This window comes from Triticum dicoccoides, chromosome 2B (genome assembly GCF_002162155.2).
Source record: "Triticum dicoccoides isolate Atlit2015 ecotype Zavitan chromosome 2B, WEW_v2.0, whole genome shotgun sequence".
Classification (NCBI taxonomy): Eukaryota; Viridiplantae; Streptophyta; class Magnoliopsida; order Poales; family Poaceae; genus Triticum; species Triticum dicoccoides.
The window spans coordinates 356607886-356619828 of record NC_041383.1 but is presented as its reverse complement, the minus strand read 5'-3'; the positions used below and the strand labels follow the sequence as shown (position 1 = coordinate 356619828).

The window sequence follows — 11943 nt, the reverse complement described above, 5'->3', positions numbered from 1 at the left end:
CACAAGAACAAAAGTGGAAGGTGTTGTTAACTTCGCAAGATGGTATGTGCATAAATATTGCCAGCTGTGTGAACCATGTAAAGGGGTCCACTTTAGTCCCAAATATTCAACCCACGGTGCATCCTGCGCAGCATGCACTGCCACTGTTCTTATCTCCCTGCCCTGACCATCTTATTGAATGACACGGTGCTTGTATTGTTGTATAGTTCCTCTTGCAATCTTTCCCTAATAATAATAAAGCACGGATTGACTTTGTCGGGTTCACCGTCACAATACGCTTTCTTTCTATGAATTTACGCTTTCAGTTTAAATTTTAAACATATATCCGAGGTGGTACTAATTAACGACTTGGCGTCTAAAATTCTGTCCGCACGCAGCCCACTTGGGAGTCACCCACCAATGAGCAAGCCCGGTAGAAAGTCACCTGGGCTGCATGCGCCCTCGGCTACGTTTTTTCGGCCTGCACCCATCCGCCCCGCAGCTTGCACTGGGCCTCATGAAGCCGGCCCACCTACCCTGGGAAAGGCAAAAAAACTAAAATTGTGGCGTTACTACACGAGATCGAACTCAAAACCTCCCAGGAAGTTCGTAAGGCCACTGCCAACCGAGCTAAACAACGTTTGTGTTTACAATCACCTCGTTTTAGTACATGTCATAGCACCAATTAAAATATGTTGGTGAAAACTGCACCTATGTGGAAGCTGGCTGTTTGATAGAGAAATACAGGAAGATAATTCAAGGAAGGATTGAGAATTGTCGGAAAATTATAGGGAGAATATAAGAAGGGTAATTCAAGGAAGGATTGAGAATTGAGGACAAGTCAATAATATAGACCGATAGAAATAATAAAGGAAAAAATGAGAATTGAGGGAAAATTGTGCCAAATTTCGATACGTATGTACGTGGAAGCTAACAATAAAGGAAGGAATGAGAACTGAGGGAAAATTGTGCTAATTAAACAGATTCCTAAACTAGGAGAACCACCCCCGGAAAATCATGCCTATACGTGGTGGCTGCTAATTAAACAGATTCCTAAGACTGAATAATATTTGAAGCGCGCCAACCGAATATATGTTCAAACGTTAAGAAGAAAGTTATGTCCACAACTATATTGGATGTTTTTTCTCTCCACTACGTCTTCAGTATGACCGCGTCGACCAACCGACGCCTGTCACCTACATGCTCCTCTGCTAGACATCGTCACGTAGAAGCCAACCTTGCTCAGTCCAGTGCCACCAATCAAAACGCATGAGGAGTCGAACTCAAATTTCATGGTGTGTCCAACACAAACTACTCGATTTTCCTACTATATTAGTAGGCGAATGATGATAAATCTTTGCTAAACCATCCAGTTCTTGGACCTGGCCAACCTTGCTTAGTAACAATTGGCAAGGCGGCTATCGACGACGAGGGTGGAAAAGTGGATAAGCGGAAACTTGATTCCGGTGTCATGTTCAAATAGAGGATGCTGACAGAGGGTGAGGTCTTAGTCATGTCGATTTGGTTAGGGGCATGGACATGAGGTCTTACGCCATGCTCAATTGGTTGAGTTAGGATGTGTGGTGTTTGTTTTCTCCCGTTGCAACGCATGGGCTTTTTTGCTAGTCATCTCTACCTCCTGCTGTTCTCTCAATGATAACGAGGCGGCTGGCCATAGGAGACGAGGCCTGCTGGGCCAGGGTCAGGTGGCAAATGGCGCCAGATACAGAGTGCATATTGACTATTCAGTTTTCGTGAAAACAGAGAGCAGAGCGTGGAGCCATGGGAGGTGACAGGGAACTAGAGAAGAATGACGAGTAGTGGTGAGCTGGCGAAATGGAATTGTGGAGGACAGGTGAAGCTGAGTGTTGTGTTTACATGGCGAAAGGAGAAGAAGGGTGGCCTCGTCGCAAGCAGTCACGCAGCGCGTACATGTCCCAACAGAAGCTCTTTTGGGAGCAGATAGTGGCGTGCTTCAAGGACATGTAGAGCATGCATGCTGACACGCTGCAGCGCCGGCGGCAAACAGAGTTACAAGGTGGCGGCAAGCTCATCCTGTTTGACGTTCAGGCCATGCTCCCCTGCTTCATCGTCCTCTACATGATCAAGGCTCTAGAAAGTTTTATTAGCTAGCTGTGGTTTCTGTTTGTTAAGAGTTATATATATTTACCAGTGTACCCCTTTGTATTATCCCCCATTCTATAAGGGGTTTTCTGCATATTCTACCACATATATATACTGGCCTATGGCCACCTGGAAATACAAGTTGCTATTTCCCTAACATGGTATTAGAGCCTAGTTTTTTTCCCTTCCAGGTCGCAACTCGTGTCTCTGATCGATCTCGTACTGCTTCCCCTCGATCCAAATTCTCACGCCACCGCCGCCTTCTTGCCCATGCCTTCCCGTTTCCTCCTCCAAGACACAACCGTCATACTGTCCTAAATCGGCTAGCTTGACCACTTCTCTCCTCATACGTTTGTCGTCTCTGCATAGTCCTCCACCGCTGCGCCGATCTCTGCCTCGTCCGTCGTCAAGCTGTTGTTTCGTGCATCCACCTCGTCCGCCGTCAGGCTGTTGTTCCGTGCATCCACCTCGTCCGCCGGCTTCCGCATGCATGCTACTGCCCCGCGTACGCCGGCGCGGGCCGCTACTGCTCTGCTCTATTGTGGCTTGTTGGCCATGCTACTGGTTGCTACATGCCAATACGTGCTGCTACTAATTGTTGTTCGTGGTTGGTGTAGTGTCTGATTCGAAGTACACGGATTGTTTCCTATTTCGATTCGGCCAGCCGCCACCTGTCCTCCTTCTCCATCGAGCAGTCTGCCCAGGCTATTGTGTTCTGTTCGGTTGGATTGACTGAGTACAAAAAAATTAAGTAAAAAGAGAGAAGAGAGAAAAGGTGCAATGTCTTCATTGGGCACGGTTTCCCTTCCTTGTTGCCCGCTGATTTTTTACGGTGTTCCCTACACTAATCATGTCTCGCACATGCGCCGCTCTCAATGCTTGGTGCTTGTCCGCCTGTGACGTCGTCCCCTTTGGCGTCTTCCGTAGGTTCTGCTGGTCGCTCTACAGCGACTTGTACATAAGGTATTGGTGGTCGCTCTTGGCGACCTCCGCACATGGTGATTGTCGCTCTACCTCGACTCCTCTGGCGACTTCAACGGCAGTCTTGGTGCATCTCGCTCCATCGACTACGCCTCACACACGCGCCTTCCCTTGGCCCTTGGTGCTTGTCTGCATGCGACCTCGTCTCATGCGTCGGCTTCTGCATAAGATATTGGTCATGCTAAACCGCCTCCTCCAGCGGCCTCCATAGGAGGCGGCGGCCACTCTTCTGCCGATGTTGCTACATCGACTACGCCAGTTGTGTCCTTCAGTGAGCAGAAGATTGTGCGACTTCCCGACCAGCTGACTGCCTCCGGCTCTCCATTATCAAGTGCCTCTACGTCAACCTCCTCATATGAGCCCCTGACTAAGCAGGAGGTTGCGCGACTTCGATGCATGCTAGTTGCATCTTCCGATTCTCCATTGACAAGTTCTGTTGGTTCTTCTAGAGACTCTTCTGGTATTGTGAGACCACCTTGTACACAGGAAGGTACATATCTATGGATTCTTGATACTAGAGCATATTTCCATATGACTCAAGATTGTTATGTGGACCAGCCCATGTTAGGAAAGAGCCTTGTCAGTTTAGAGATTGTATTAGAGTTTGAATAGATTTCCGGCTTGTTGGCCAAAGCCTTGTCTATTATATAAAGGAGCCGACCCCTTGCCATTTACTTTTATCTACTTTTCAGTAATTAAGGTTAGGTCATAATTAGTTCTTCCAATTTGGTATCAGATCCATCTACGATGGCGGACAAAGAAATTGTCGAGGTTGTGGAGCAGATGAACATCATCACGAAGCAATTGAAGGCCTTCGCACTCCAACGAGCGGAGGATCAGGCGCTCCTCGCCGACATGGTGCAGCTCTTGACGGGACTCGAGCAACGGCTGTCTGTCATGCCCACATCTCAAGATTCCACGACTGCAGCAGCCGCCCATGACGCCACCTCCGCAAGCCCGGCCCTCCTCCCCAATGATGACTCGCCCCTGGTGCTCCCACTCGCCAACACCACCTCTGGTGTCCCCTTCTCCAGCGGGGAAATCGCTGCCATCGCTGCCACCGGACTTCCACCAGCCGGGCAGATTGCCCACCCCCACCACCCCAACCACCATCAGCCGCCGGCCCTTTTCCCACCTCCAGCAATCTCCTTACTCGCCACAGCCACCCCCTAATATCAATCTGGGCCACTTGGCACCCTCACCCTATAGCCCAAATCCCACCCCCAATGTTGCCACCGACCTACCAACGGCCGCCTTACCATCACCAGCAGCAACCCTACCATCAGCAGCAGCAGCAGATTTTCACCGCCGCCTCTACCGCCTTCATGTCTCCACCCATGAACCGATTTCATACGCCGCTATGGCCGCACCCCCTACACACATCTATGGATCCACCCCGCCCATCACCTCCTTTCCACCCCTACCTAACAATCACCTCGGCTCAAGTTCCGGTTCTGGCGTTCACTTCCACAAGATCAACTTCCCTACGTATGATGGTTCGGTCGATCCTCTTGGTTGGCTCCATATGTGTGAGCAGTTTTTCAGTGGACAGCGCACGGCCGAAGCGACAAGGTCTATGCGCCATCTACTTCTAATGTGCCATCTTCCTCGTCTCAGCCAACTTATCGCTTGCGTGCTCATCCACTCCCGCTTGTTGACCGCCTTGGTTTTCCAAGCGCAAACGTTGTTGTTCTTGAGCCGCTTCTTATCGTGATGTTGTTCATCCCGAATGGCAATTTGCGATGGCCAAGGAGATTGATGCTACTGAGCGCACCATTACATGGGATTATGTTTCTCTTCTTTCACATGTTCATTCCATCACTTGTAAGTGGGCCTACAAGGTTAAGACTCGCTCTAATGGTTCTCTTAAGCGCTACAAAGCTCGTCTTGTGGCTCGTGGCATTCAGCGCGAGCATGGTCGTGATTGCATGAGACTTCTCCCCATGTGGCCCATATGACCATTGTTCGCACACTTCTTGTCGTGGCCTCTGTTCGCCATGGGTCTATGACTCAGCTTGATGTTAAGAATGTCTTTCTTCTTGGCGTCGCCTCTCCTCGCAGCGCCGCTTCTTCTTCTACCTCAAGCTGCCTCGCACAGCTCTCTCTTCTCTCTTCTATGGTTTCTCACAAGAATACGTGACCAGGGAACACACGCACACACCTCACTTGGAGACTGCTAGCTTTGCTTATATCTCCCGGTGAGAGCACGGGCGCTACATCTTTTCCCTCAGCCCACTCGGCCTCTCTTTCATTTACTCACCGCAACATATATACACATGAGATGGCCACACGCACGCCTATCCCGGCCGCCACACTCCGCCACCATACCACGTACGAGCACGTCCAGCTAACTAATCCCTGGATTCTCTCCTTTATCTAGTATGACCCAGCTGCCCAACAAACAGCCCATGCATGCACTAAGCCACTAACTAATCTATGCATGCAACTAACTAATACTAGTAGCTTTGCATGTGTAACGTGAATCACATCTTGATGTCGTACACAGCCGCAGCTCCTAGTGGCATGACTCAACTATATGCATGAAACAAAATATGATGAAAACTAAATAACAAGGTTAACTCTAACAATCACCCCCTTAACCTTGTTATTACTCTCTTGATGCCCGCGATCGTCGATGTCATCGGTGCAACACGTAGACGGCCGCCGATGCCATCTTGTCACCCCGATTGCCTCCGTCGCCGCTGGCCTCGATGAGAGGGACGCCTCACATGCCTTCACTGCAAGTGTGTTGCCGCGACAAACTTGCTGCCTCATGTTTGCCACTGGTGCCGCAACTCGCTGATGATTCACCTCCATGTCGACGACTCGAACATCCGTCGTCGCTGGCCTCGATGAGAGGGACGCCTCACATGCCTTCACTGCAAGTGTGTTGCCGCGACACACTCGCTGCCTCATGTTCGCCACTGGTGCCGCAACTCGCCGATGATTCACCTCCATGTTGTCGACGACTCGGACATGGAACTCCTCATGGCAATGGCCTCCGCTCCATGGCCATCACCTCCTTGCCGCCGGTGGCGCAACTTTCCGGGCAGCATAGCTTCCTCCATCGCTCGTGACGCAGCTCGACGATGATGGAGACACGCACCGGCCGCCAGCAGCATCGCGCTGCCAACGGCGTCCACCTTGCACCGCCGACCTCCACCTCACATGGAGTCTGCCGCCACCGCCTCAAATCGACAAGGCTCTAATGCCAATTGTTGGCGCCGCCTCTCCTCGCAGCGCAACTTCTTCTTCTACCTCGAGCTGCCTTGCATAGCTCTCTCTTCTGTCTTCTATGGTTTCTCACAAGAACACATGTGGCCAAGGAACACACGCACACACATACACCTCACTTGGAGACTGCTAGCTTTGCTTATACCTCCCGGTGAGAGCACAAGAGCTACATCTTTTCCCTCAGCCCACTCGGCATCTCTTTCATTTACTCAATGCAACATATATACACAGGAGATGGCCACACGCACGCCTATCCCGGCCGCCACACTCGGACACCGTACCACGTACGAGCACGTCCAGCTAACTAATCCCTGGATTCTCTCCTTTATCTAGTATGACCCAGCTGCCCAACAAACAACCCATGCATGCACTAAGTCACTAACTAATCTACGCATGCAACTAACTAATACTAGTAGCTTTGCATGTGTAACGTGAATCACATCTCGACGTCGTACACAGCCGCAGCTCCTAGTGGCATGACTCGACTATATGCATGAAACAAATATGGTGAAAACTAAATAACAAGGTTAACTCTAACATGTCTTAATGGTGAGTTGGGTGAGGAAGTTTACATGCAGCCACCGCCTTGGTAATCTGTTCTTGACGGCATGGTCCATCGTCTTCATCGCTCTCTCTATGGCCTTAAGGCCCCTCACTCGTTGTTTAAGCGTGTTGCCTCTGTGGTGACTGCCGCTGGTTTTTCAGCAAGTGGTCATTATCTTGCAATGTTTGTTCACCTTTCTGCTCGTGGTCAGACTCTTCTTCTATGTTCTGATGACATGATCATCATTCGCGGCGACCCTGAGTGTATTGTCTTTGTGAAGGACGTCTTAGTGAGCGGTTTCTAATGTCTGGTCTTGGCCGTCTTCGCTACTTTCTTGGGATTGAGGTCTCTTCTACCTCTGCTAGGTTTTTTATTTCCAAGAAAAGTGTATTCAGGATCTTCTTGCCCGTGATGCTCTTACTGATGAGCGCACTGTTGAGACTCCCATGGAGCACAATGTCACCTCCGTGCTACTGATGGTGACCCCTGGTCTGATCAAACACGCTAACGTCATCTTTTCGGGGGTCTTGTATATCTTGTATATCTAGTTGCTACTCATCCAGATATCTCCTCTCATGTCCATATTTTGAGTTTGTTTGTCTCTGCTCCCACTTCGGTTCACTATAGTCACCTCCTTCGTGTTTTCAGAGTTACCGTTGGCGGATTTAGGCCGAAACAAGAGCACAATACGGCTTTTATCTCTCCAAACTCAGTGTTGTTGATCCGCTATGAGTTTCAAGGGGGGTTAGAGTTATATATATTTAGTCGTGTACCGCTTTGTATTTTCCCCGTTCTATAAATGGTTTTCTGAAGGTGGGCCTTGGCGCCTGTGAAGTTGTTGCCTTGTGACCATGAGGTCACAGGTTCGAGTCCTTAAAACAGCCTCTTGCAGAAATGTAGGGAAAAGTTGCGTACAAAAGACCCCAAGTGGTCGGACTCTTCCCCAGACCCTGCGCAAGCAGGGTTAAGTGTACCGGGTTGCCCTTTTTTGTAAGGGGTTTTCTGCATATTGTACCACACCTGTACGTTATATATACTGGCCTAGGGCCACCACGAAATACAAGTTGCTACTTCCCTAACACCGTTTATCTGAATCCAGATTGACTCAGTTTACCATTATGTCAATTACCACTAGTAAACACTACTCCCAGTCCCTCTGTCCCATAATATAAGATCATTTTGCAAGCTAACATAGTTTGCAAAACAATCTTATATTGTGGAACGGAGGGAGTAACTGTAAGCTAGGCTGCTTGCTCCATCAGTCTTAGCGTGTTCCTTTCTTGTTTTGCTGCATGATGTAGGTGACCACCCAACCTCCCAAATCCAGGGTCAGAGAGGATATTGACTGCAGCAACCAAATTTGGAAGCACCAAAGGATCCGAGACTGTCATCAACATCAACGACCAATTCTTCTCCAAATCCAGCCTGCCAGCTAACATCGCCATGCCACCTCCACAGATTAATGGACTCTCACCACTGGCTTCTCTTTCCCTGGATCACCTCGTGTGCAGGCTTGCTTGGTGCCTGACATCGTGGCGGTGCGGAGAGCAGCAGATTTGGAAGGTGAGCTTATCGACCTCAAGTGCATTTTACTCTTTAAAAGATAGAATCTTATTTAACTACGCAAGCTGGGCGGATTGGGCGCTAATTATTTCTTCACTGGGTTTGTTCACAAAGTAAAGTAAAAATTGGTGGCGGCTGATCCACCAGTGTGGTGGCTGGGCCAGTAGGTCAACAAAGTTTCGTGCTGCCTATAACTAGCAGTTGAATGGCATCTCTAGTAGTTGGGAGGTTTTACTTGGTTTATGGTGGGGCGGCTCTATATAAGAGAGGTTGCAACATTATTATTCTTGTTTACGGATGCAAGCTGGGCGTGTTGGGCTGATCCACCCAAATTAGTTGCTCACTAATTTAAGAGTTTTGTGCACAAAGTGAAGTAAAAATTGAGTGGGAATTGATCCCCCAGTTGAGTGAACTGGGCCAGTAGGTCAACTCAGTCTCATTCCTAACCTCATATCTAGAAGTTGAAAAGGCATTTACAGTAGTTAGGAGGTTCTAAGGCAGTGGGGCTCTATATAAGAGGTCGCCATATTGTGACTGAGATTAAGCAAAAGATAAATCAAGTACATTACCCAAGTCCCTCAAATCCCTGCTACGTCTCTGTCCTTTAGCTAGCTATATATTCTAAATTGTACATCATTAAATAGATGGCCCCCTCTCCATCTGACGGCTAGCACCGTTGTACCTTAAGTCATGTACACGACAACATTGTACAGTGAGACCAGTACATATACTCACTTGTTGTTCACAGTCCGCAGTTGCTGTCTTTCAGCATCCATTGCCCGTAAAGCCTCACTAGCCTGGTGACGAGCACGTTCCAGTTCCTGTTGTGCCGCTAGCTGTAGAGAAGCAGTTTCCATAGCCTTCTGATTAATTTCATTAAACCGAGCTTCCAGATCATCTTTTTCCTGTTAAGAACACAAAACCGTGTCACGAATGAACAAGAAACAACAACTCGTGGTTATATTATCTCGAAACCAACTCATGGTTCTAGCACGTGGATAGCTAACTTCTATGCACCCCTGTCCATGGCTAGTTCTTTGGCGATATTCCAGTCCTTCATATCTCTCTTCACAGACGTCATTAAAAAAATCAAAAATTATAACTTGCGCAAATTTGAGCGGACAGTGAGTGATTTCCAAACTGAATGCATAAATATTAGGAAGTGATGCAACCACTATTCTCAAGTTAATGTACAGAAAGCTCGAAGTGGTTACCTTCTGTATATCTTGTATACGGTTTTTCGCACGCTTGTGAAGCCTCTGGAACTTAGTATCCAACTCAACATATTTGTCATCTCGTTCCTTTAGTTCTTTTTCAATCTTCAGTTGAGCTACATACATGGGAACGAATGATGATTTAGATTCTAAAAAAGGGAATGTGCAACGACAGGAAGCAAAAAAGCGCTGGCCACATTACACATAAAAAGGTGCATTCTGATCAAGCAAAAAAGGTCCAGAAGTCGATATTGCCATTATTCAGAGAAGCATAATAATCTCAAGCTAAATGGTTTAAGTTTGAAAAACTGGAGCAGGAAAAACTAGCCTAAATGATAACGCCCACACGTGTGGCACTTATCAGCATGGCCCAAACGCAGTCGATGCCGTTCGATCCATTTGCATGAATATTGAAGCAGTTGACATCTGGGTCGAGAGCCACTAAGCACCCAGCGTCGTGTGGGCGTTATCATTTAGTGCCACATGTGTGGGTGCCCCTCGCCCGAACGGACACATGACGATCGCCCGAACGTGTGGGTGAAACTGCTCTTTGCCCACACGACGCTCGCACGGTGATAGATGGCAACTAAAGTTGTGCATATTTGGCAACTAGTTAATCACACACAACTATATGGTTGACCATACATGGCAACTATGGTTTAACCACACGTGGCAACTCCAATTAGTTACACATTGTGCATATGTGGCAACTACTTAATCACACACAACAACTATGGTTGACCATACATGGCAATTATGGTTTAACCACACGTGGCAACTATATTTAATTACACATAGTTGATTACACACGCATTCACGCTCACGGGGTGGGGGTGCGCAGTTGCCACACAGGGTCGTGTGGCCGTCATAGCTGCGCCCGAACGCATGGGCAGTTTTAATGTTCGCCCACACAGGACCGTGTGGGTGGGCTCCTGGGTACGACCGGATGAGTCGTGTGGTTGTCCATTGTACCACATGTGTGGTAGTTATCGGCGTCCAAGACTAGAAGAATCGGGCCGATCAACCACGGCATTCCAAGTTCCGCAACAAGACCGATATCAAAGGGTCGGGGAGGGTAGCAACTAACCTTCGTTGAGCTTCGCCGTGAGCTCCTGAACCTTGCCATCCGCCTCGGCGTAGGACATATTGACGTGCTCGAGGGCCGCCTCCGCTACCTTCTGCGTCTGCTTTTGCTCTTGAACCTCCTTGCTAAGCCTTTCGACCTGCTCCTTCAAGCTCCTAACGAGCTCGGAGTCATCCTCGTCTTCCCTCCCACTGCCTATTCCCACCTCGGCGCTATTCGCCAGCTGCTGAGCACCAGCGATCTGAGACTTGAGGTACTCGTTCTGGATGCTGAGCTCCGTGACCGTCCGCTCGAGCTCTTCGCGTGTCCGTTCCGCCTCGTTCTCACTCGTCCCTTGGTCTTCTCCCGCTACCGCGTCAGTGTCTGCCCTCTCTTCGTCCACCGGCGCCGCACTCTCTTCTTGCGACGGATCACACGCCGCCTGTTCCGGAGCCGGTGGTGCGGTGCCCTCTTCGGAATCCATCCTTTGCGAGCCGGATCTGGTTTTGCCCCGCCCGCGGGGTCGAGGTCGGGGCATCGGGTGAGATCGGAGAGGCTGACCGTCGAGGTACTGGACTGGATTGGCGAGAGGTGGACTAGATTAGGGTTTACGAGCGAAGCGAAACCCCGGTCTCCAATGGCCCGGTTGAGGCAGGGGAGATTGGCGGGTTCGCCGTTGGTGGCAAAGTGGGGAGGAAAGTGCTGTTCGGGAACGGAGATGGGTGTCTCAGCCGCGCCACGGTGCTGACGTGTGGGCCCAGGACTAGAAGAGAGTGGCGAATAAAAGGGCAATGACCGGCGCCAGATCCACAACGGTGCCCTCGGGAACCGTCGAACTGGCTCACGCATAACCATCTGATCAAATTCATCACACGCTGTTTATCTTTCCCCTCACCCTGACATACCTCCTCTTCCCTCCCTCCCGTACGCCTCGCCTTTTTACCGTGGCCATGCCCACCGGCAATCTCGACGCTCCCTCCTGCTTGCTCTCTCGTAAAAATGAATAAGTACCCCAGAGTATAAGGGTAAAGTGATAAAGACCGAACTTCGATGGCGAGATCCAATCTGTTGTTGTGGCCCGATCTTTCACGATACTCCACCACCAGCAGTAGCAACCTCTCGCCCTTGCACGCGGTGTACACGAAGTAGATGGTTTGAACCTTGCGGCCCAGCACGAGAGAAACCAATCTTAACGAAGGTACTCACGCGCAAAACAATTTCTACGAAGAGAAATCGACAAA

At 49.5% G+C, this 11943-nt stretch overlaps 1 protein-coding gene across 8 annotated transcripts in view; it reads right to left on the bottom strand.

Annotated features, from left to right (window-relative positions):
* Nucleotides 1–11440, bottom strand: part of LOC119363692 (protein GRIP-like) — a 41899-nt gene extending 30459 nt beyond the window's left edge. For 4 of the 8 annotated variants that reach the window (XM_037629056.1, XM_037629058.1, XM_037629061.1 and 1 more), the window contains exons 1-3: nucleotides 10727–11439; nucleotides 9640–9755; nucleotides 9161–9330 (exon numbers count right to left, since the gene is read on the bottom strand). In XM_037629056.1, the coding sequence (XP_037484953.1) occupies nucleotides 9161–9330; nucleotides 9640–9755; nucleotides 10727–11240 (800 nt within the window). In that variant the 5' untranslated portion in view covers nucleotides 11241–11439. Of the gene's footprint in view, nucleotides 1–9160; nucleotides 9331–9639; nucleotides 9756–10726 lie in introns of all 8 variants that reach the window. The other 4 variants (XM_037629055.1, XM_037629059.1, XM_037629060.1 and 1 more) reach the window with 3 other exon arrangements.
* Between the last annotated feature and the right edge of the window lie 503 nt (nucleotides 11441–11943).